General features: G+C 44.0%; 2 protein-coding genes and 1 long non-coding RNA gene across 8 annotated transcripts in view; all 3 read right to left on the bottom strand.

Moving 5' to 3' along the window:
• Nucleotides 1–25,750, bottom strand: part of ATP8B1 (ATPase phospholipid transporting 8B1) — a 160,898-nt gene that overhangs the window by 45,887 nt on the left and 89,261 nt on the right. For 3 of the 6 annotated variants that reach the window (XM_028838128.2, XM_028838127.2, XM_077974749.1), the window contains exons 3-12: nucleotides 17,910–18,007; nucleotides 15,958–16,071; nucleotides 12,347–12,445; nucleotides 12,171–12,232; nucleotides 8,902–8,974; nucleotides 8,725–8,795; nucleotides 6,252–6,334; nucleotides 5,973–6,131; nucleotides 5,405–5,493; nucleotides 2,328–2,518 (exon numbers count right to left, since the gene is read on the bottom strand). In XM_028838128.2, the coding sequence (XP_028693961.2) occupies nucleotides 2,328–2,518; nucleotides 5,405–5,493; nucleotides 5,973–6,131; nucleotides 6,252–6,334; nucleotides 8,725–8,795; nucleotides 8,902–8,974; nucleotides 12,171–12,232; nucleotides 12,347–12,445; nucleotides 15,958–16,071; nucleotides 17,910–18,007 (1,039 nt within the window). The remainder of the gene's footprint in view (nucleotides 1–2,327; nucleotides 2,519–5,404; nucleotides 5,494–5,972; nucleotides 6,132–6,251; nucleotides 6,335–8,724; nucleotides 8,796–8,901; nucleotides 8,975–12,170; nucleotides 12,233–12,346; nucleotides 12,446–15,957; nucleotides 16,072–17,909; nucleotides 18,008–25,750) is intronic. The other 3 variants (XM_077974751.1, XM_077974750.1, XM_077974753.1) reach the window with 2 other exon arrangements.
• Nucleotides 1–25,750, bottom strand: part of NARS1 (asparaginyl-tRNA synthetase 1) — a 191,611-nt gene that overhangs the window by 86,792 nt on the left and 79,069 nt on the right. The gene's annotated exons all lie outside the window — the stretch shown is intronic.
• On the bottom strand, nucleotides 569–1,497 carry LOC144336383 (uncharacterized). The gene is made up of 2 exons (XR_013408120.1): nucleotides 946–1,497; nucleotides 569–626 (listed from the first exon to the last, which is right to left on the bottom strand). It is a non-coding gene; the product is annotated as an uncharacterized LOC144336383 (long non-coding RNA).

Raw genomic sequence — 25,750 nt, 5'->3', positions numbered from 1 at the left:
AGGTGGGCAGATCATGAGGTCAGGAGTTCAAGACCAGCCTGACCAACATGGTGAAACCCCATCTCTACTAAAAACACAAAAAGTAGCCAGGCATGGTAGCATGTGCTTGTAATCCCACCTACTAGGGAGGCTGAGGTAGCGGAATCACTTGAACCCGGCAGGCGGAGGTTGCAGTGAGCTGAGATCGTGCTACTGCATTCCAGCCTGGGAAACAGAGCCAGACTCTGTCTCAAAACAAAACAAACAACAAACAAACAAAAATCAAAGCAAAGCAAGGTAAGGAGATATGAAGATCTCCATGAAGGAGAAGTGGTCAGAAACAGAATGAATCAGGAAAGGCCATGGTAATAAGGTGTTGTCTGAGTAGAAGCCTTTTTAGTGAAAGGGGAGCAGATAGATACCTACATAAGGATGCTCCTGGCAGAGAAAAGAGCAGGTACAAAGGCCCTGTGGCAGGAAGAGTATCAAGGGGCCAGAGTGGCAGAAGCACAGGGAGGTGGGCTGAGATGCAAAAGGTACGGGCAGAGTGGAAGGCTGAGCACCAGATCACACTTGGGGCCTTGCGGGGTGGGTTTATTCTGAATGAGGGTTGAAGTCAAAGCAGAGATACTATCTGGAAGAACTTGCTCCAGCATGTTTTCTTTTTTTTTTTTTTTTTTTTTTTTGAGACGGAGTCTTGCTCTGTCACCCAGGCTGGAGTGCAGTGGCGGGATCTCAGCTCACTGCAAGCTCCGCCTCCCGGGTTTACGCCATTCTCCTGCCTCAGCCTCCCGAGTAGCTGGGACTACAGGCGCCCGCCACCGCGCCCGGCTAGTTTTTTGTATTTTTAGTAGAGACGGGGTTTCACCCTGTTAGCCAGGATGGTCTCGATCTCCTGACCTCGTGATCCGCCCGCCTCGGCCTCCCAAAGTGCTGGGATTACAGGCTTGAGCCACCGCGCCCGGCCTCCAGCATGTTTTCAAAGGACCTTTATCTCCAAGAAAATAAATCATATTTGTCATGTGACATACCTTTATACAAAATTATGTATACAGTTTCTTTTATAATACACATTGATAGTTTTAGGCAAAATTATCTGTGTAACAGTTCCCTTGACAAAGGTAACACTCATCTCAGTTTTTCTCAAAGTAGCCGTGGAACGGATGGCTGCCCCAGGGCTTTCCTTCATGTTAGAAGAACAACAGTAACTACATGTAATCAAATTAAAAGTAAAGCAAATGCACATATAATGACACTAAAATAAAATAAATGCCTCTAATTATAGGTGTGTATGTGATCCCTATGTCTCTGGGCTATTCTTTATCAGAACTAAGAATGAACTCTGGCTGCTGGGTTTATTCCAAAGCACTAACCCTCCCAAAAAGCTCTCAAAGTCAGTTTGGCCAAGGGCAGTGAACTTTCCTATTAAAAAGAGAAAAATCCCGGGCGTGGTGACTCACGCCTGTAATCCCAACACTTTGGGAGGCGAGGTGGGCAGGTCACCTGAGGTCAGGAGTTCAAGACCAGCCTGGCCAACTTGGTGAAACCCATCTCTACTAAAAATACAAAAAAGTAGCCAGGCGTGGTGGCGGGCACCTGTGATCCCAGCTACTCAGGAGGCTGAGGCAGGAGAATCGCTTGAACCCGGGAGGCGGAAGTTGCAGTGAGCCAAGATCATGCCATTGCACTCCTGCCTGGGCAACAAGAGTGAAACTCCATCTCAAAAAAAAAAAGTAAAAGTGAAAAATTAAGAAATATCACCAAATCAGCTGCTTACCACTTATCAGAGATATTGCCCCTGACTTTGTTGTTGTGATTGAGATTTGAGATGAAAAGAGAACATTTTGAGAGGTTGATGAAGGACAGGAAATTTCTTTCCTACCAGGAGGTAGTGGCCAGAAAGCACAAGTTCTCCACCTTAGGTGTGGCAGATGATAATAAGGAAGGCTCAGATAAGAGGTGAGGACCACTTTCGAAAGGGAAAACTAAGTTTTTCCATCACATGCTAAATCTTCCCCTCCTCCCAGGTTCTTTCTGAAGTCTGGGCTTTGGAACCCGGTGTGAAGGGAACCTCACTAATAAAACAATGACTACAGGAGTATCAATCGATCTTTGAAATTCCCTAGCCTTATCTGCAAACAGGATGAGATAAAAGGTGCCTGGCACAGAGTGGATACTCAAATGTTAATTTCCTTTTCCTCTCTTACCCTCAGTTCTGAAATGAATGAGATTTTCTTACCTGTTCTTTGTGACCTTTGAAACAATGATTGTTAGAAATGAAGGCACTATGTTGGGAGAAGGTACAACATTCTTCCATTAAAGCAAAATGCCAGAGAGGACAGCCTTACCTGACATACAGAGAGATGGGTACCATGGTATTGAGAACAATGATATAGCCCCAGAAATTGAGGAATCCACGGTAGGAGGGTGTAAAGTCTTCTCCATCATAGAGGTACCAAGAGTAATTGCCCACCTGTGCTTCCCAATAAGCATGGCCGATGGCAAGACCAGCAGAAAGCAGACTAAGAACAACAAAGATCTAGAAGACAGAAAACATTTAAATGCATTCTGAAGATGGATTTCCAACCTCTTGCATTTCCTAGATGCTAATTAACTTTACTCAATACTTCATACGTTTGAGAATTTAGTAGTCTGTAAAAATAATGTATGTCAAATAAAAACAGCGCCAACATAACGCTTTGAAAGTCTATTTAATTGCTACGATTGACTGATGTATCCTACATCTCCCACAGAAGGTGAGGTTTTGTTCCCAAAATTATCTTTCAAAAGAGAAGGTGGTGTCTTATATTCAAATCCTTGAAGAGTCTTATATTATAGGGCATTCTCTCAATTATGTTTACTTTGAACAATAACATACTGTTTGGGGAAGATATCTTGCTTAGCATGAAACAACTTCCAACAAGGCTGAATTGGAAAACTGGAATGCTTATAGAAAATATTCAACAGATTTTTTAAAAGACAGTCTCACTGTATCGCCCAGGCTGGAGTGCAGTGGTGCCACTGTGGCTCACTACAACCTCCGCCTCCCTGGTTCAAACAATTCTCATGCCTCAGCCTCCTGAGTGGCTGGGATTACAGGCATGCGCCACCATGCCTGGCTAATTTTTGTCTTTTTAGTAGAGATGAGTTTCACCATGTTGGTCAGGCTGGTCTGGAACTCCTGGCCTCAAGTGATTTGCCTGCCTCAGTCTCCCAAATTGCTGGGATTACAGGTGGCCCTCGCCCAATCAGAATTTTTTTTTCAGGGTAACAAAATTTCACCTATATTTGGGCCATTATTCCTTAAGGTGTAATGTCACAAGTATTGCATAACATTGTAAAATAAGATCACTTAAGAAGCAATATGATAAGTATTATGTTGTAGAAGTTATGAGCATATATTTATGGAAGGAATAAAAAGTCAACTCTGCTAGTGGTACTCAGAGATTCGCAACTGGGAATAAAATTCCAGAGACAAATTTAAATTTCTGAACAAAGACTACAAAAGTGCTGTATCTCACAACTTTGTCATGGAAATAGCAGAGTGCCAACAGGCTTTTGAGAGTGCCGCACTCATAACCACAACCATGACACCAGCGATGACTGTGAAAAGTTCAAATACAATTCTCATGAAACGAGAAAGCAGGGGAAAAGGTTTCTTAAATTATTATTTTTATCTGATTTTAAATATGTATATGCAATCAAAGAGTAAGTATTAGAAGTATGCATTCAAATTGAACTAAATACTTGAAAAAATTTTCGTTGGGAAGTAGAAGGAGTGCTTAATATTTGGGGTCACCACATGGGCAGAAAAGAGCGAACATAGCAGGTCTGAGACTGCTTCCTCCGAAGCCTGCTTGCAGGGTTTGCCCTGGGCTGGTATCTGGTAACTTAGATGTTTGGAGGATTTCCCGGTTATTTTTTATTCTCTGATGAGAATAGCTCATGGGCTGGGTGCAGTGGCTCATGCTCGTAATCCCAGCACTTTGGGAGGCCAAGGCGGGCAGATCACTTGAGGTCAGGGGTTCCAGACCAGCCTGGCCAACATGGTGAAACCCCATCTCTACCAAAAATACAAAAATTAGCCAGGTGGGGTGGCGGCTGCCTGTAATCCCAGCTACTTGGGAGGCTGAGGCAGGAGAGTCCCTTGAACCTGGGAGGCGGAGAGTGTAGTGAACCAAGATCATGCCATTGCACTCTAGCCTGGGCAGATGGGCGAAACTCCATCTCAAAAAAAAAAAAAAAAAAAAAAGGAATAACTCATGATGCCTAACTGTGCAAACAGCATGGTTTATGCTGACCATCTGTATTCTTTTGGGGAGTCTAGAGTTTTTTTTGTTAAAAACCCTTGACACCGAGTCTCTCATGGGCTTCCTTGGTATAGACAACATTTCACTTGTGGTGTCATTAACTGCTGCTGGGAGAATTAAGTGCCTATTGTGTGTGTGGCTTGGTGGGGAGTGCGGGCGGGATGGCAGACTTTTGGAAGCTTGCGCCTGGTTTCCTTTGCACTTTGCTCCATGAGCCTCTGGCTGATCTTGCTCTGTGTCCTTTTGTTGTAATGAGTCACAGCTATGAATACAATGATGTGTTGGGGCCTATAAGTCCTTCCAGTGAATCATCAAACCTGGGAGTGATCTTGGGGGTCCTCGACATACTTTATTTTAAGCCTTGCCTTGTATTTGGAGCTATACAGTAGATGTTGCGGGGTGGGGGGGCCAGGGGAGGTTTGCTTCTAAGAGAACTGCCACTATGGGAAAGTAACAGCAATGAAACCAACCCTACATTGATTTCAGGAGCCCAGCTTCACTAATTTATCTAGGGCTTCCGGGTTTTCCAGTTCCCGTCATCAAAGCACTCAGGGCACCCTACAACTGAAATTTCCCTTCCCAAGGGGATTCTCCTGTTAAAAGTGTAGCATTTCTGAGAAAAAGTGAGGTGTTTTTGAGGAAAATCCCTTCTTCCTGCATTTGAAGCTTGGAGTGCCCAAGAATTTTTCTGTTCCACCTAAAGAGGTAAGATTTCTTTGTATTAGAAAAACATATAATGGCCGGGCGCGGTGGCTCAAGCCTGTAATCCCAGCACTTTGGGAGGCCGAGATGGGCGGATCACGAGGTCAGGAGATCGAGACCATCCTGGCTAACACGGTGAAACCCCGTCTCTACTAAGAAATACAAAAAATAGCCGGGTGAGGTGGCAGCGCCTGTAGTCCCAGCTACTCGGGAGGCTGAGGCCGGAGAATGGCGTGAACCCGGGAGGCGGAGCTTGCAGTGAGCTGAGATCCGGCCACTGCACTCCAGCCTGGGCTACAGAGCAAGACTCCGTCTCAAAAAAAAAAAAAAAAAAAAAAAGAAAAACATATAATAATATTAGCGCAAAAGACAGCAATCTAGATGAGAGATCTACTGAGATGAAAAATAAATACCGTGTAAACCATGTAGTTCATCAAGTAATCAATTTTAGTTCTTTTAAATCTGGTTTTCCCACTATTCTTCATTATTTTAGTGTCAGCACCTGAAAATAGAAAATTCAATGTAATTATCAATTGGGAAAAAAAATCAATTCACTGGCTCACCAATTAAATTACTCGTCTTGGCCAGGCATGGTGGTTTACGCCTGTAATCCCAGCACTTTTAGAGGCTGAGGTGGACAGATCACCTGAGGTCAGGGGTTCGAGGCCAGCCTGGCCAACATGGCAAACCCTGTCTCTACTAAAAATACAAAAATTAGCCGGGCATGGTAGCACATGCCTATAATCCCAGCTACTCTGGAGGCTGAGACAGGAGAATCACTTGAACCCAGGAGGCAGAGGTTGCAGTGAGCTGAGATCGCACTACTGCACTCCAGCCTGGGCTACAGAGTCAGACTCTGTCTCCAAAAAAAAAAAAAAAAAAAAAGGAATAGCTCGATGGAGAAAGGACAGAAAAGCAATCCCCTCCTTTAAGTCTTTAAAGATCATAGCTGATTAATTTCCCAAGAAACTCTGAAAGTACCTGCAAAAATGACTAAGCCATGGCAGAAATCGGTGTTCCTAATTACACAGCCACGTAACAAAATTTTATCAGCATCCAAAGGAAAACTTGTGTTTCTCCAAAATAGTGTTCCCGTAAACTTATCTAGTCGGTTATTGGGTTCTTCACATTCAACAAGACCTTTTAAAAATATAAGATTCACATAATTAATCACATACAAAACTCTTTCTGGTGTTAATCAATAGGAATTGAACCAAGCAACTAAAATTTAAAGCAAAGTAAGACATGTTTTGTACAAACCATCAAATGTTGCCAATGTATCTTCTCTTTGGAGGTACTGGTCTGTGATTTCAAGTGACATCTTAAATTTTAAATTGGTTTCTCTAAAGGAAGGGGGAAAAATGAAAGAATTAAATGAACAAATTTTCGAGTTCGAAATGGATGTTAATTATCCAAAGTTACATTAGCTGTATCTGGATATGAAGGCTAAATAATTAGCTGTTTCTATTTTCAAACTCTGTTCACCTTGGAATTTCAGGCTTGGATAAAGTTATGCCCTGAACTAGAGAACATTTCCGACCTTGGGAAATGTTGGTTCCCTTCACTGTTGTTGTGATGGTTAGCACAGAGGTGCCCACAAACATCCTTCTCACTGACTTGACCTTTACCACCAGCGGGGACTACCAAAGGGCTATTTGAAAAGGTAGCGTCTACTATTTAATCATATTAAGATGATTCTATAACACGTATTTGTTACAGAAATTCTGTTTCGCCTCTGTCAAATTCTTTTCCAGAGTGAATAACTGGATCACATGTTTTTGAAAGACAATTTCATTTGGAAAAGGAGGTGGTAGCTTTACTCCCAATTGCCCCACCATAGCGCAAGGTAAGGTCGTGGGTGAGCACAAGGGCAGGCTGGGGACAGGATGAGGCTGCCTTCTCATGACTGATGGCTTTATATAGGATTCAGGAACACTCAGGAATTTCCATGGACTAGATAAGTTCATTCTCAACCTCACCATTCTGTTCTGACAGGGCATATTAGGATCTTATGTCTTTGTAAAGCTTTAGAATCTCTCATGGAAATAATAGCAGTTTTATAGTTCAGAATAAACAGTCAGTTGGGCGCGGTGGCTCACGCTTGTAATCCCAGCACTTTGGGAGGCAGAGGCAGGCAGATCACTTGAGGTCAGGAGTTTGAGACCAACCTGACAACACAAAACTCCATCAGGCAACTGCCCAGACTCCAATTTGGGTATAGCCTCAAGGCCTTAAAGGGAATGCAGTGTCTTTGTCAGTTAAGTCTTTACAATTAAGAAGTGGTTAATTGTTTTTTAACCAATTAGCCTTTACAATTAAGAAGTGGTTAATTGGTTTGAAGTTTTTCTCAAAAAAAAAAAAAAGGGTGATAGATTTCCAACAGTCAATTGACTGATCTATGAAGCAAAGACAGCCCTAGCTTTTTGTTTTTTGTTTTTTTAATTGAGACGGAGTCTCTCTCTGTCGCCCAGGCTGGAGTGCAGTGGTGCGATCTCGGCTCACTGCAAGCTCCGCCTCCCGGGTTCACGCCATTCTCCTGCCTCAGCCTCCAGAGTAGCTGGGACTACAGGCGCCCGCCACCATGCCTGGCTAATTTTTTGTATTTTTAGTAGAGACGGGGTTTCAGTGTGTTAGCCAGGATGGTCTCGATCTCCTGACCTCGTGATCTGCCCGCCTCGGCCTCCCAAAGTGCTGGGATAACAGGCGTGAGCCACCGCGCCTGGCCAGCCCTAGTTTTCAGTCTCATGATTTCGGCTCTCTGTAAAGCAGTGTATGCATATCTGGAGCATGAGGCACGAGGAGCAGAGGGAGCAATGTCCCGACTCTACCACTCACTGTGTGACCTTGGGCAGGCTGCTGCACCTCCCTGGGCCTCCGATTCCTCATGGGTAATACAGACCAGTAATATTCATCTCACATGGTCATTTAGAGGATTCAATGAGCTAATATGTAAAGTGCCTGCAACCTCGTGAGCACTCAATAAATGCCTTGAAAACTGGTCAGAAAACTGGTCAAAAACAGAACTTTATTCTCTTTTAAATGATAGCATAATAACCAAAACCAACACAAGAAGAATTCAGAATTGCCTATTGAGGCCAGGTGCAGTGGCTCACCCCTGTAATCCCAGCACTTTGGCAGGCCGAGACAGGCAGATCACTTGAGGTCAGGAGTTCGAGACCAGCCTGGCTAACATGGTGAAACCCCATCTCTACTAAAAATACAAAAATTAGCTGGGTGTGGGGGCTGGCGCCTGTAATCTCAGTTACTCAAGAGGCTGAGGCAGGAGAATTGTTTGAACCTAGCGGGTGTGGAGGTTGCAGTGAGCTGAGATAGCTCCACTACACTCCAACCTGCGCAACAGAGTGAGACTCTGTCTCAAAAATAAGTAAATAAATTGCCTATTGGTAAAGACCTTAAAAATCTGTTCCATTCTCTGACACAGATAATAACCTCAGTATTATTCATATCTGTCTGGACACTGCTCAGCAGTTGATAAAGGGCTCAGACAGATATGCGCCTGTCTGATCCTTTTACCTTCCCTGAGAGGTGGTGACAGGCAGGTGGGTAGAGCTCTGCTTCACAGAGGGGCAAAGGTGAGATCGGTAGGGACAGGCAGCAGGTGGCAGAGGCAACGCCAGATACCAATCCCTCTGGTCCAGAATGCTCCGATTTCAATGGAATGAATGTGCCTTCAAAGGCCAGCTTTAAATGAGGCCCATTGAGACACACTTACCCATCCAGTTCTGCTGTTTCCACATAGCAGAGGCTGTTAGGCTCAGAGCTAGACAGCAGGAGAATGTCAGCCTGTCCAAAAGAAAACACACCGATAACACCGAGACCCTGAGGGAGAAGCCGAGCGCAGGGGCTGGGGGAGAACAAGGAACGAGAGAAGCAGAAGTTGGTCACTTACTGGAACAAAATCATTTTTTTTCAGACGAATGACGTCTCCAACTTGAATGTCTTTCCATTTGGCAACTTTGAACCTAAGGATTAAAAATAATGAGGACTTATTGAAATTTTAAGTTACAGGCAAGGGAATTACTATTCTTTCTGGATGTTACAGATTCTGGAAAATGTGTAAGTCACAGAGAAAATGATAAAATTTTGCTTTTTCATGACGTAAACATATTAAGTGGGCATGAAAATCGTATTGACCTCTGAAGGAAGCAATGATGATGACTTTGATATGCTCTTTCCCTCTACGTCATGTAAGGAAGAGTTTATGGGGGCCACTTATGTGTGTAGCAGGGAAATACTTGCCACCGCCTTTTGTTTTTGCTTATGTCCAACTCGCCTCCCTGCTGTGTTCCTTCTCAGTGACCCATCACTTGCTCCGTGCTGGTCCCGGGACAGGAGCACCTACGTTATGGCACCCACGTGGGCCTGCCAGAGTCTTCGTGGGGGCTTCAGAGCTTGCCTACTCTCTACTGTTTAAATTATCTTTATTATTTATTTATTAATTATCATTATTATTTTTTATTGAAACAGAGTCTCGCTCTGTTGCCCAGGCTGGAGTGCAGTGGCACGATCTCAGCTCACTGCAACCAGTGGCACGATCTCAGCTCACTGCAGCTTCTGCCTTCTGGGGTTCAAGAGATTCTCCTGCCTCAGGCTCCCGAGTCGCTGCGACTACAGGCACGTGCCACCACGCCCGACTAATTTTTGTATTTTTAGCAGAGATGGGTTTTTACCATGTTGGCCAGGCTGGTCTCGAACTCCTGACCTCAGGTGATCAACACAGCTGGGCCTCCCAAAGTGCTGGGATTAGAGGCATGAGCCACCTCACCTGGCCTGTTAACTTCTTAATTGTAAAGGCTTAACTGGCAAAGACACTGCATTCCCTTTAAGGCCCCGAGGCTATACACAAATTGGATTACGGTCAGTTGTCTAATGGAGCTTTGTATTGTCAGCACAACTTGTGTTTACACAACTCCTTCAGCCTCCCTAGCACATCATCTTCAGGGCTTTGCTCAGTCTTGACATCTTTCCCCACATTCCCTTGCTAAAGTGACTTTTGCCTTCCCTGAACTGTCAGAGCATTTTGTTTTTATCGTTTTTTATTCTGATATGGATTTTATTAGAATGATGTGTGTAGGTGTCTCATCTTCTGTCTTGACCTGTAAGTTTCTCAAGGATACTGTCCTGCCTCCAACATGCAGAAAGTGCTCCATAAGTGTTTGTTAATTTAATGTAGTCAACTGTAACGAAAGCACCAACTCAGCGATCAGTAATGAGTTGTTTTTTGAGCAAGAGCCTCCAGGCAGAACTGCAAATTCAAGTGCTAAAAATAGTAACTAAGGCCTAATTCCAAGACTTTTTAATGTGTCAACACTGAGGAAAATAACCTGACTTACAGCCGTACTTCCACCCTGTATAATTCAAATATAGACTATACCAAGCTATAAATATGTTTAGGTGGCTTTTTTTCCCTTGCAAATAAAAAAATTATGTTCCAAAGTTACCTTTCAAGTGTCAAAAGACAAAATCACAACAATTTAAAGATCTTAATTGGCTTTGTTTACAATTCTAGGATTAGGAAACACTTCATTCAGTAAAACAGAATAAGTGTCCCAATGAGCCTAGCAGAAGAGGTTGTTGTTGTTGTTAAGACAGGAGTCTCACTAAGTTGGCCAGGCTGGCCTCGAAGTCCTGGCCTCAAGTGATCCTCCTGCCTTGGCCTCCCAAAGTACTGAGATTACAGGTGTGAGCCACCGTGCCTGGCCAGCCCATATGTTTAGCCTGTACCATAGCTACTACACTGGTAAAGACGAGCTCTGGGTTGCCCTGAATTGGAAGTCTAGGGTGCATGTCTGGAAGGGCCATGGCTTGAGCAGCCCTTGCAGTGGGGTCACAATTCTAACAGAATTGCCTCCAATATTTCAGTATTCAGAATTGCCTTCTAATAGCCCTGCCAAGAAGGTGCAGGCCTATCCATTTGTCATTTCAGACTTACATAAATAGACTTACTTCTATTTTAAAATTTCAGAAATATTGAAATGTAAAACATCTACAATTTCGTTTATTGAAAGATAAGCCAAATTTTTTTTTTAATCCTGGAGTTAAGAATTGTATACCAAATTCTTGTGACATTAGGGGAACTGGGGCATAAACATATATTAAAAATGTGTTTTAAATCTCCAGGTCATTTTTGGCCATAAATGAATGGCAGATAAACATATAGTGATTAGATGTCTGCCTCCAAATAAATTAATTTTATTATTATAGTAGGTTCATTATGTCCACTGGGTATATCGTTTGTATATGTGAAAATCTTTTTTTTTTTTTTTTTTTTTTTTTTTTTTTTTGAGACGGAGTCTCGCTTTGTAGCCCAGGCTGGAGTGCAGTGGCGGGATTTCAGCTCACTGCAAGCTCTGCCTCCCGGGTTCACGCCATTCTCCTGCCTCAGCCTCCAGAGTAGCTGGGACTACAGGCGCCCGCCACCTCGCCCGGCTAGTTTTTTGTATTTCTTTAGTAGAGACGGGGTTTCACCGTGTTCGCCAGGATGGTCTCGATCTCCTGACCTCGTGATCCGCCCGTCTCGGCCTCCCAAAGTGCTGGGATTACAGGCTTGAGCCACCGCGCCCGGCCTGAAAATCTTTAAAACAATATTATAGTTTAAAACTTTTAAAAGTGTTGATATGTTAAAAATGTTAATGAATATTTCCTATGGAATTTAGTACCCAAAGTAGTCATCTTTTTATCTATTTTTATCACTATCCTTATTAGATATATTATAACAGGGGTACATACTCATTAAAAAGATAATTTAAGGCCAGGTGTGGTGGCTCATGCCTGTAATCCCAACACTTTGGGAGATCGAGGAGGGCAGATAACTTGAGGTCAGGAGTTTGAGACCAGCCTGGCCAACGTGGTGAAACCCCGTCTCTACTAAAAGTACAAAAATTAGTTGAGTGTGGTGGTGCATGCCTGTAATTCCATCTACTCGGGAGGCTGAGGCAGGAAAATTGCTTGAACCTGGAAGGTGGAGTTTGCAGTGAACCAAGATCGCGCTGCTGCACTCCAGCCTGAGCGACAGAGCGAGACTCTGTCTCGAAAAAAAAAAAAAGTTAATGTACTAATAGCCTTCTACATTGTAATAATTATCTCTGAATATGTTTCTAGGCAGAATTGTGCATTACATCCTTGAAACTCAGTTACTAATTAAAGAAGACACAGTACCTGCCATCCTTAATGACTTCACACGTCCTATTGTTGATTTCCTTATCCATTTTATGGCGAGCCTTGAGAAGGAAGATGGGGAAATGCTGTTTTAAACATCTCAATACAGAAGGAAGGCATGAGAACTTAAAGTCAATTCAAAGCAATGAGTAGAAGGTTGTATGAGAAATCCTCACCACATCGTCCACCAGGTCTTTGATTGCGGTGACGCCCAGCACCAGAAGCAGGGGCACTAGTGTGGTGTACCAAGCCAGGGTAGAGATTTGAGGAATTGCCTAAAAGAATAAAAGGGCTTATGTGTGTGTCCATGAAGGCATATCAAGCTTACAGGTAACTTATTGCTAATTCTAAGCTTGCTAATTCCAAGTCTCATCTCCGTCATCACATAAGTCTACATCCTGCAGAGTGTGTAGGAAAGGCTCTTTAAGCATCTGGACAACCTCCTTCTAGTGGTTCTCTCTAGCTTCTGGACACCTGGAACAGAGCCTAGAGGGCAGTGGCTCCTGAAATCATCTCATTGCGACCTTAACTGGACACCAAGGAAGTTTTGTATCATGATACCTAAAAGAGAGTTGCTCTAAATTTTTTGTGAAAATTATATTTAACTGGGGGTGAGGGGGTAGGAATGGCAAAGGAAAAGTCTCGTCTTAACTTTTTTTTTTGAGATGGAGTCTCCCTCTGTCACCCAGGCTGGAGTGTAGTGGCACAATTTTGGCTCACTGCAACCTCCACCTCCCAGGTTCAAGTGATTCTCCTGCCTCAGCCTCCTGAGCAGCTGGGATTACAGGTGTGTGCCACCACACCTGGCTAATTTTTTTGTATTTTTAGTAGAGATGGGTTTTCACCATGTTGGCCAGGTTGGTCTCGAACTCCTGACCTCAGGCAATCTTCCTGCCTCAGTCTCCCAAAGTGCTGGCATTACAGGTGTGAGCCACCGTGCCTGGCCAAAGCCATCTTAACTTGTAAGGAATGCATGCATAGTAGGTTCTCCACTGCAGGTTTCTCAGCCAGTGGTTTCTGAGGATCCCATGTTAGAGGCAAAGATGGCAGGAGGTACTAGCTGCCTCTGAAAGTGAGGGATTAGGGAGAGTATCTCTGAGGGCATTAGAAGAAAGTGCTTCCTTCATGATCATCACTATTGGCCTATCCGAGAAAGTGAGATGGCCTTGCAAGAAGCCCTACCTCCATCAAGATAGCCTCTAAGTTTGGATAAAGATTGGGACACAAGTTTAATAAAGTTATTTCCTAACCGTCCTCCTGATCAGTGGGCTATATAAGGTAGTGGTTAAAATGACAGGCTTTGAAGTCAACTCCTAGATCCAAGGCTTAGTCAGCTCTACCATTTATGGCTTATGGGACTTTGAGCAAGTTACTTTAGCTTACTAGGCCTCAGCTCTTCTCTGCAAAATGGAGGTCACACCAGGCCTGACCTTCTAGACTAGAAGAATTAAGTGTAGTGACAACACAAGTTAAGAAGCTACCTACGGCTATTACTGTTACCCTAATTTGGATTGCTGACCTTAAGAGAAGATAACTGGGCCAGATGTGGTGGTTCACGCCTGTAATTCCAACATTTTGGGATGCCGAGGTAGGCAGATCACCTGAGGTTGGAAGTTTGAGACCAGCCTGACCAACATAGAGAAACCCCATCTCTACTAAAAATACAAAATTAGCCAGGTGTGGTGGCACATGCCGGTAATCCCAGCTACTCAGGAAGCTGAGACAGAAGAATGGCTTGAACCTGGGAGGCAGTGGTTGTGGTGAGCTGAGATCACACCATTGCACTCCAGGCTTGACAACAAAAGCGAAAGTCCATTTCAAAAAAAAAGAGAAGATAACTGGGGTACAGTTGGAAGACAGAAAGATCCTTCTTCCCATATCATGGTGAATATGTGAAACTCCTATCCCCTGCTAGAAGGAAGTAAGGAAAAATGGCCTACTTCCTATAGAGCTGCACCTTAGAGTTTGCAGTGCTAACCTCTACACACAGCTGTCTAAGCATCTCCTTTGATAACAGGGCCATCCTTTACTATCTGACTTGCAGGTCTTTCAGTTTCCTAAATCATTGCGTATTCATTTCTCCTTAGCATCGCCTCTTCTTTTTCCCTCCTCTCCACGCATCCTCCATCCCCACCTAGACACACATTCTACCCCATTTTCATAAAACCTTAGAGGGTGAATCCCAGCAGGTGTAAGTTTTCCAAATCCAACGCTTGCTGTAAAGAATCTGATAAAGTACCAGGCACAGTGGCTCATGCCTGTAATCCCAGCACTTGGGGAGGCTGAGGCGGGTGGATTAACTGAAGTCAGGAGTCTGAGACTAGCCTGGTCAACATAGTGAAACCCTGTCTCTACTAAAAATACAAAAATTAGCTGGACGTGGCAGCGGGCAACTGTGATCCCAGCTACTCGGGGGGGGGCTGAGGCAGGAGAATCGCTTGAACCCAGGAGAAGGAGGAGGAGGTGGCAGTGAGCCAAGGTGGCGCCACCGCACTCCAGCCTGGGCAACAAGAGCGAAAAAAAAAAAAAAAGAGAATCTGGTGAAACCAGGTGTATATTCTGGGCTTGAGCTTTGTAATCTGCACAGCAGACACTAAAGGTTGATTCTGGCGCTAACTAGTGTGTGTGGAGTTCCCTCGATTACAGTTAAACTCATGCTCTCCGGATAACTGGATCCTTTGCCACAATTAGGAAAAAAAAAAAATTTAAGTAGGCCTTTTAAAATGTAAAAACAGTTCACAAAAATAACTTACTGAAATTTATGACCAAAATTTTAATAAAAAATCAACGATCTTTTTTTGGGGAAATTCAGCATGTAAATACAATAATAAAAGACAAGCACAAAAATAGGTTTAACGTTAAGGTGCAAATAATTTTACAAAGTAAGGATTTTATTTTATTTTTTTTTTTTGAGATGGAGTTTAGCTCTTGCTGTCCAAGCTGGAGTGCGATGGTGGGATCTCAGCTCACTGCAACCTCTGCCTCCTGGGTTCAAGCGCTTCTCTTGCCTCAGCCTCCTGAGTAGCTGGGATTACAGGCACGCACCATCATGCCTGGCTAATTTTTTGTATTTTTAGTAGAAACGGGGTTTCACCATGTTAGCCAGGCTGGTCTCGAGCTACTGACTTCAGGTGATCCACCTTCTTCAGCCTCCCAAAGTGTTGAGATTGCAGGGGTGAGCCACCGCGCCCAGCCTTTTTTTTTTTTCTTTTTTTTTTTGAGACAGAGTCTCGCTCTGTGGCCCAGGCTGGAATGCAATGGCATGATCTCGGCTCACTGCAACCACCGCCTCCCAGCTTCAAGTGATTCTCCCACCTCAGCCTTCCAAGTAGCTGGGATTACAGGCATCCGCCATCATGCCCTGCTAATTTTTGTATTTTTGTAGACATGGGGTTTCACCATGTTGGCCAGGCTGGCCTCAAACTCCTCACCTGAGGTGATCCACTCGCCTCGGCCTCCCAAAGTGCGGGGATTACAGGCGTAGGCCACTGCGCCTGGCTGGATTTTAGTTTTATTCACTTCAGGGATAGCAGTTTTAACACCAATATCAGTATAACATGAAATTTTTAATAATACAGAATTAGAATAATATTTCCATTTGCTCCCTTTCCCTGTTCATGTGGCACTGATTGAGCTGGTTCTGTGTATGAGGCACTGTTCCTTTATATACAGAACCCTGATGCTAATATAAAACACTTTCAAGATTATTCGCATTATATGTGTCTACAGCTTAAATGTTATTGAGTCACTATAATTCAAACAGATTTAAGATAGCAAAAGGCATTACCTGTAAGATAAGAAGAACCAGGAAATATATATTGGCTGCTCTCTTAAATTGCTCAAACAGATTCATTGGTATAAAGGTAAGTGCGTTGTACTTGTATGTTTTAATTGCATTATTCTGTTGGAAAAAATAAGAGTCATTCTAAATGATGCTGTATTTATCACAATGTATACACATCTGCAAAAATCACTAAGTCCCACAGCTTACAGTGACAAAGGAACATAATCTATCAGAAAGATATTGAGGATTTTGGCTGAGTGCGGTGGCTCATGCCTATAATCCCAGCACTTTGGGAGACCGAGGTGGGTGGATCACTTGAGCCTAGCAGTTTGATACCAGCCTGGCCAACATGGTGAAACCCCATCTGTACTAAAAATACAAAAATTAGCCAGGCGTGGTGGTGCACACCTGTAGTCCCAGATACTTGGGAGGCTGAGGCAGGAGAATCACTTGAACCCGGGAGGCAGAGGTTGCAGATCGTCCCACTGCACTCCAGCCTGTGCGACAGAGTGAAACTCTGCCTTATAAAAAAAGAAAAGAAAAAAAGAAAAGAAAAGAAAAGAAAGATGCTGAGATTTCGTTTAAGCTTTTAATTCTAGCCAAGCAGCCAAGCCTCAAAATGACTACTTGGAGTCTTATGACAGAGGCAGTAAGAAGAAACATACATCAGACTGTGTCCAAATAAATCACGCTATCAGATTCCTTGACCCATTGGAGACTGTTAGAAAACAGGGTAAAGGTAGACAACAACATGGCAAAAGCCAGGAAAAGTGACGCTTTTATTTAAGTGAGGAGACAGAAGACCTACTACGTAAGAAAGAGCAAAAGGCACTGTAGTGGGTTGCATTGTGTCCTGCAAAAGGTATATTCAGGTCTTAACGCTAATACCTACGAGTGGGATCTTATTTGGAAATAAGATCTTCGCAGAGACAATCAAGATGAAGTCAGACGTGATTAGGACAGGCTCTAATTTAATGAGGTGCTTATTCGGACTGGGGTCCCCATAAGAGGAAAGCTGCCACACAGACACACACAGGAAGAGTGCCCCTTGAAGATGGAAGCAGAGATTGCATTGACTTCATCTGAAAGCCAAGGAACTCCAAGGATTGCCAGTGGCCACCAGAAGCCAGGGGAGAGGCAGGGAACAGATTCTCCTGCAGAGGCTCCAGAAGGAGCCAACCCTACCAACACCGAGATTTCAGACTTCTGATCCCTGCATCGGGAGAGAGTGAACTTCTGTTGTTTTAAGCCATCCAGTTGTGGTACTCTGTTATGGAAGCCCTTGGAACTAAAACACACATCTTACAACATTTAAGCCCACAGTTAATATTTATTATTATTATTATTGAGACAGGGTCTCACTCCTGTCACCTAGGCAGGAATGCAATGGCACAATCTCAGTTCACTGAAATCTCTGCCTCCTGGGCTCAAGCGATTCTCCTGCCTCAGCCTCCCGAGTAGCTGAGACCATGGGCACATGCCACCGCGCCAGGCTAATTTTTGCAATTCACGTTTAATCTTTAAGCATTCTTTATCACATTCCAAAGGTAATAAGTATTTCTGAGTCGAAAATATGTTTAAAATCTCTAAATCCATTCCAGGCAGAGAAGGGGAAGATAAGTTCTTAAGAGATTCCTTTGAAACCCATTACTTTTGAACAGGAGGCTTCTGTGCCGTCATTGTATATTCTTTCATAAAACATTTTTAGAGAGCTTAAAATTTAAAAAAGAGAGACAATTTCAATCTACATAATTCTGTTTTGTTTCAAGTCACCCTCTACGCACCCCAAAGATAAACATCAATAAAAATGACATTCTATAGAAATAATAATGATTATCAATAGCCCCAGGCAGGTGGTTACATAGAAGGCAGGTATAGCAAGAAGGTAGTAAGCATGCCAGCTACTGGAAGAAACTGCATTTTAATAAAAACAATTCAGAAAGTTAACAACTCACCGCATATTTACTCTTCTTAATACAAAAGAACTTTGTGTTCATAAAGTGAGGTTGTCCATGGTACTTGCGATCATTTGCTTTGACTTGCCATGTACATTCTTTATAAAAAAGGGAGAGAAGTTCATAAGTACCAAATTAACATGTTGTTATGAGTTGAATTGTGTCTTCCCCAGATTCAAATGTTGAAGTCCTAAATCTCCACCCCTCAGAATGTGACCTTATTTGAGGAAACTGCTCACTGCAGATGTAATCAAATGAAAGTGAAGTCATTAGAGAGGACCCTAATTCAACATGACTGATACCTTTACAAAAAGGGAAATTTGGACACAGAGATAGACGGAAGACAATGTGAAGTCACAGGGAGAAAATGGCCATCTGCAAGCCAAGGAGAGAGGGCTAGAACAGACCTCTCCCTTGTAGCTCTCAGAAGAAATTGATCCTGCTGATACCTTGATGCCTAGAGGAAGGAATAAGCATGCCGCTGCTATGAAAGCGGAGGCAAGCATACTATAAATCAGGAAGAAAATGAGGAAGCAGGCCGGGCACAGTGGCTCACGCCTGTAATCCCAGCACTTTGGGAGGCCAAGGCGGGTGGATCACGAGGTCAGGAGTTCAAGACCAGCCTGGCCAAGATGATGAAACCCTGTCTCTACTAAAAATACAAAAATTAGCCGGGTGCAGTGGTGGGCACCTGTAATCCCATCTCCTCAGGAGGCTGAGACAGGAGAATTGTTTGAACCCGAGAGGTGGAGGTTGCAGTGAGCTCAGATTGCACCACTGCACTCTAGCCTGGGCAACAGAGCAAGACTCCATTTCAAAAAAAAAAAGAAAAGAAAGAAAACGAGGAAGCACCTCTTTGGCATCAAGTTCTCCATGAACATGCATGCTGGATGAAGCTCCCTTGAGTGACGCACATAATGGAGTGAACTAGGTTTTGACGAATCCCCACCAAATTGGCAGAGAGGAGAAATGAATGATGGATGTGGCACAACTATTTGTGGAGATAGGAATATATTCAAAGACACTTGAAAGTAAAAAATTACAAAAATATCAGTCTTAACAACTATAATAATAAAAATATATACGTTTGAAAATATTATATTTCACTTTTAAAATAATGTATTATCCTTTTTTTTTTTTTTTCCTTTGAGACAGTCTCACTCTGTCACCCAGACTGGAGTGCAGTATGTGATCTCGGCTCACCGCAACCTCTGCCTCCCGGGTTCAAGCGATTCTTCTGCCTCAGCCTCCTGAGTAGCTGGGATTACAGGTGCCTGCCACCACACCTGGCTAATTTTTGTATTTTTAGTGGAGACGGGGTTTCACCATATTGGCCAGTCTGGTCTCGAACTTCTAACCTGGTGATCCGCCCGCCTTGGCCTCCCAAAGTGCTGGGATTACAGGCATGAGCCAGGGATTACAGGCGTGAGCCACTGTGCCCAGCAAAATGATGTATTTTCTAGACTCCTACTCCAAAGGAAATACAGACTATATGGCAAGAGTAACAAGTGTAGGCCAAGCATGGTGGCTCACGCCTGTAATCCTAGCACTTTGGGAGGCCAAGGAGGGTGGATCACTTGGGGTCAGGCATTCAAAACCAGCCTGGCCAACACAGTGAAACCCCACCTCTACTAAAAACACAAAAAATTAGTGGGGTGTGGTGGTGTATGCCTATAATCCCAGCTACTTGGAAGGCTGAGGCAGGAGAATCTCTTGAACCTGGGAGGCAGAGGTTGCAGTGAGCCGAGATAGTGCCGCTGCACTCCAGCCTGGGTGACAGAGCGAGACTCTGTCTCAAAAAAAAAAAAAAAAAAAAAAAAAGAAAGTAACAAGTGTAGACTATTGAGGAATGCAAATAGTTAACCTGATTGCTTTTTTAAAGCCACAATATCACTATTGAACATTTTTCTCGCATCATTTTGGCTGCCTTTCATCGGGTAATCATAACAGTTGTGTTATTACAAATGAAAATGTTCCTGGTATCTTTGTAGCTCAAGTGCAATCTTATCAAAAGCGAAAATAAAAATGGAAATATAAAGCCACTCATAAGCACTGTAATCATGTATGCAATCAGAACAGCGCCTTCCACTCAAAAAGGAGATCTCAAAGTAGGTAGACAAGATCTTATATAAGGTACTCTTGAATCCATTCTATTTGGTGGTAATTTGCAAATGCATGCACTTTTCACGGTTTACTTTAGCTCACAGATGACTTGTGACACATCCCAGCCACCAGTGTTCTAGAACACTGTTCAGAACCACTGTTCCAAATTTCAGGAAGGCTGAGAAGAACAACAGACAAGATTCTTCAAGAAGACAGAAAAGGCCAATAAGGGATTTTTTTAAAGTCAATTTTAGAAATACTCAAGCAGAAAGAAGAAACTGCCCTGTTAAGGAGCTGGACATAAATAGCTTTCCCACCCTGCCTCTGGTCCATACCCCTTGTGGCTCTGTAAATTGGCTTCATAATTAAGCCATCAGCTGGTGGTGGCTCTGACTGGTCCCAGCACTATACCCTCATCCCTGGCCAATTTTGGTTTGGATGATTCAGACAGAGAGGCTGGCATCTGACTTCGAGTAGGAGCAGTGAGGGGTTACCAGAAATGACCTTGATCTCTTAATTTTACGCTTCTGCCAATACTGTGGGGAGCCTGGAGAAAGTAACCAGTATGTCTTCGTCTGCAATTGAACCACAAACACGCTTTTACTCAATTTTAGAAATCTGACTGCAGTCAAGCAATCAATAACCCTATTCCCAGTTAAAGATCCTTGTTTGGCCTAATTCAGACAAATCAGGGGACAAAGAAATTGATGTCTACTCGGTTCATCTATGAGTTTAGGCTAATTGCTTGAGCTGTATTTCGATGAGATACCATGAAAGTATGAAAACAGAGTTCTGTGGACAAACACACTTGCAGAAGACAGCACGTTGCAACCCTCTCTTGGAAGTTCAATGGATTTGCTGGTACATTAAAGGCTGTGAGAAAGCCCTGTAGCAAATAAACTGATTGTATTTTATAAGTTAAATGTTTCAAAATGCTTTAATATTTAAAATAGCTTTTCTAAAATTAATATAATCCCAGGCACTTTTAAAAAAATCACAGAACACCTGTTAACATGAGTCAAGAAGTGCTGCACTGACGCACATGCCTTTTGGAAGGGCAACAAAACAGCACGCAGAGGAATTGACCTTTTTGAGCAAACATTTATTTTAAGTGTCTGCTTGGAACAGAGAACTTTACTGAACACTTGGACTACAAAGATAATTTACAGAAAAAGTAGGCATCTTGCCCCATTTTCTTTTTTGTCCTTTCTTTTTCTTTGTTCTTTTCTTTTTTTTTTTTGAGACGGAGTCTTGCTCTGTCGTCCAGGGTGGAGTGTAGTGGCGCGATCTCAGCTCACTGTAGCCTCTGTCTCCCAGGTTCAAGCAATTCTCCTATCTCAGCCTTCCCAGTAGCTGGGACGACAGGCGCACACCACCATGCCCGGCTAATTTTTGTATTTTTAGTAGAGCTGGGGTTTCACCATATTGATCAGGCTGGTCTCAAACTCCTGACCTCAGGTGGTCCACCTGCCTCGGCCTTCCAAAGTGCTGAGATTACAGGCTTGAGCCACCATGCCTGGCCACTTTTTCTTTTTCTGTTCTTTTCTTCTTCTCCTTTTTTTTTTTTTTTTAAGAGATGGAGTCTCACTATGTTGCCCAGTGCCTATGCTGGTCTCAAATTCCTGGGCTCAAGTGATCCTCCTGCCTCAGCCTTCAGAGCAGCTGGGATTACAGGCATGCACCACACTGTGCCTGGCTCATCTCATTTTCTAGAATGGATATATTGACAAAGAAAAGAGAAGAAATAAGAAATGTACCAGCAAAAAATGCACCTTCACCATATGGCCCTTTACCTAAAAGCTACAAAGCTAACAAGGGTGTGTCATCAAAACCATCCATGTACATGTAGAGATGATTTTAACAGCTGCCACGTGACATGTGGCTCAAAGTCAGCCCGAGTCTACTAAATGGATGTGTTGTCAATATATTTAAATGTGGCTACGTGCTCTCCACAGTGTTCCCATGATCACCACGTCCTTTGATCACTTCCATCTGGAAGAGCAGATGAGTGCAGCCCTCCCCTCATCCTCTCTGTGCTGGCACCAAATGCTTGCTTACAGACCTACCAACAACCAAGAAGCTGCGCCGGTTGGTACACACTGCAGCAAACAAGGAAAACAAGAAGATAAAAAGTCTAACATCAAAAGAAGAAGAAAAAAAACAATAGAAATAATTGAAGAGAGAATGGGTAAAGGACATGAAAAGACAGTTCATACAAAGGGAAATTCAAATGCTGCTCTCGCTGAGGCTGGAGTGCAATGATGCAACCTCAGCTCACTGCAACCTCTGACTCCCGGGTTGAAGAGATTCTCCTGCCTCAGTCTCCCGAGTAGCTGGGATTACAGGTGCCCGCCATCACGCCTGGCTAATTTCTGCATTTTTAGTAGCGACCGGGTTTCATCATGTTGGCCAGACTGCTCTTGAACTCCTAACCTCAGGTGATCTGCCCACCTCGGCCTCCCAAAGTGCTGGGATAAAGGACATGAGCCACTGCACCTGGCCTCAAATGACTCTTAAACCTGTGAGAAGATATTCAAGTTCCTAAAAGAGAAATGCAATTCTTCACAGAGACAGTAGTTTTTACCCTGTAATAGCAAAATATTGGCACATGGTAATGATTGGGATGACATTCTAGGTTGAAAAGAGAGCAGAGACACAGATGCTCCGAGGTAACCTTTATGGAGAGCAATTTGGCCAGATCTGAAAATTTAACACGCACATATGCACTGAGCGAACAATCGCATTTCTAGGAAATATCCCCCACGTACCTACTGCAGGGCTTTTCAATGCAGCCCTATTTATCAGAAAGACTAGAAACAACACAAATGCCTACTAGGAGTAGCCAGTTAAACACGATTACAATAAAAGCCTATGCGGTGCGCAAAAAAACGATGAGGTGACCCCATAAATATGATAGGAATGACCTCCAAATTACACTGTTAAGAGGCAAAAGCATAAGGGTATCTGCCATCTTGTGCTTTCAGCTATGTGATGCACAGAATTCATACACAATATGAATGCATATGTGTACACACATACGCACAAGTATGTTTCTGCATATGTGTATGGGCACATAAGGAAACAAGTTTGTAAGCATTCTTTGTGCATGCAAGCATGTGTATCTCTCTGGAAGGATATATTTTGAGAAACTGGTAGCCGTAGTTTCTTTTTGTTATTTTTTTAAAAGACAAAGTCTCATTGTGGCACCTGGGCTGGAGTGCAGTGGCAAGTGGCATGCTCACAGCTCACTGCAGCCTCTGAACTCCTGGGCTCAAGCGATCCTCCCACCTCAACTTCTGGAGTAGCTGAGACAAAAGTGCACCTAATTTTTAAAAATTTTTGTAAATATGAGGTCTTGCTTTGTAGACCAGGCTGAACTTGAACTGCTGCCCTCAAGCTATCCTCCTGACTTGTCCTCCCAGAGTGCTGGGATTACAGGTGTGAGCCACCGTGCCCAGTCCAGCAGTATTTTTTTGGAAAGGAAACTGCATGACTGAAGGACAGAAGAGGCAGGAAGGAAAACTTCATTTTCATTCTGGACCCTTTTCTTTTTTTTTTTTTGAGATGGAGTCTCGCTTTGTCACCCAGGCTGGAGTGCAGTGGCTGGATCTCAGCTCACTGCAAGCTCCGCCTCCCGGGTTCACGCCATTCTCCTGCCTCAGCCTCCCGAGTAGCTGGGACTACAGGCGCCCGCCACCTCGCCCGGCTAGTTTTTTTGTATTTTTTAGTAGAGACGGGGTTTCACTGTATTAGCCAGGATGGTCTCGATCTCCTGACCTCGTGATCCGCCCGTCTCGGCCTCCCAAAGTGCTGGGATTACAGGCTTGAGCCACCGTGCCCGGCCCATTCTGGGCCCTTTTCTAATTGGATTCATTTACATGTATTACTGTTTTAAAGCAATGTTTGTGATTCCACTCCTTCCCTCTATTGGCTTATATATATAGCGAATATGGAGAGGAGCAAGATGGCCAAATAGAAGCTTGCGCTAATTGTAACTCCCATAGGAAGTTCAAATTTAACAACTCTCTACAAATAAAAAAGCACCTTTAAAAGAACCAAAACATCAGGCACTCACAGCACCTGGTTTTAACTTTATATTGTTGAAAAAGGACTGAAGAGGGTAGGAAAGATAGTCTTGAATTGCCAAGGCCACCCCTCCCCCAACCCCAGCACCAGGCTTTGCATTAAACTCCGTGCTGCCCTATTACAGACAGTAGAAAGCAAAACCAGGCTGAACTCAGCTGTTGCCAGACCATAGAGGGAGCATTTAGACCAGCCCTAGCCAGAGGGAAATCTCCCGTACCTTGGTCAGAACTTGAATTCTCGCAAGCCTCGTCACCGAGGGCCAAAGTTCTCTGGGGCTCTAAATAAACTCGAAAGGCAGTGTAGGCCAACATGAACGACAACTCTTAGGCAAGTCCTAGCGCTGAGCTGGACTTGGAGCAGTTGACTTAGCAGGCACATGACCTACTGAGACACCAGCCAGAGCAGCCGGCGGAACGCTTAGGCGGCCGCTCCCTGCCAACCTCACTGCTCCAAAAGAGACCCCTTCCTTCCGCTTGAGTTGATGAGAGGGAAGAGTAAAGAGAACCTTGTCTTACATCTTGGATACCAGCTCAGTCACAGTAGGATAGGGCACCAGGCAGAGTCATGAGGCTATTTCAGGCCCTAGCTCCCAGACAACATTTCTAGACACATCCTGGGTCAGAAGGGAGCCTGCTGCCTTGCAGGGCAAGGACCCGGCTCTGGCAGTCCATCACCTGCTGATGAAAGAGCCTCTGAGCCCCGAATAATCAGTAGCAATACCCAGTTAATATCCGAGGCTGCGGGCCTTAATTGAGGCTGAGACGTCCTGGCTTTAGGTGTGACCCAGTACATTCCCAGCTGTGGTGGCCATGGTGAGAGATTCCTTCTGCTCGAGAAAAGCAGAGGGAAAAGTAAAGGGTACTTTGTCTTGCACTTACTTTATTTATTTATTTATTTTCAGAGATGGAGTCCCGCTATGTTGCCCAGGCTGGAGTGCAATGGTGTGATCTCAGCTCACTGCAACCTCTACCTCCTGGGCTCAAACAATTCTCATGCCTCAGCCTCCTGAGTAGCTGGGATTACAGGTGTGCACTACCATGCCCAGCTAATTTTTAAAAAATTTAATTTAATTTAGTTTAATTTTTGAGACAGAATCTTGCTCTTTTACCCAGGCTGGAGTGCAGTGGTGCAATCTCAGCTCACTGCAACCTCTGCCTCCCAGGTTCAAGCAATTCTCCTGCCTCAGCCTCCTGAGTAGCTGGGATTACAGGTGCATGCCACCATCCCTGGCTAATTTTTGGTTTTTTTTGAGACGGAGTTACACTCTTGTTGCCTAGGCTGGAGTACAGTGGTGCGATCTTGGCTTACTGCAACCTCTGCCTCCCGGGTTCAAGTGATTCTCCTGCCTCAGCCTCCCGAGTAGCTGGGATTACAGGCATGCGCTACCATGCTTGGCTAATTTTGTATTTTTAGTAGAGACAGGGTTTCACCATGTTGGTTAGGCCGGTCTCAAACTCCTGACCTCAAGTGATCCACCCATCTCGGCCTCCCAAAGTCCCGGGATTACATGCACCACCGTGCCCAGCTGTGTCCGGCTAGTTTTTGTATTTTTTGTAGAGATGGCGTTTCACCATGTTGATCAGGCTAGTCTCAAACTCCTGACCTCGTGATCCAACCACCTTGGCCTCCCAAAGTGTTGGGATTACAGGTGT

This window comes from Macaca mulatta, chromosome 18 (assembly GCF_049350105.2).
Source record: "Macaca mulatta isolate MMU2019108-1 chromosome 18, T2T-MMU8v2.0, whole genome shotgun sequence".
Lineage (NCBI taxonomy): Eukaryota > Metazoa > Chordata > Mammalia > Primates > Cercopithecidae > Macaca > Macaca mulatta.
Note: the sequence above shows the minus strand (reverse complement) of the source record. Positions and strands in the feature narration are given on the sequence as shown.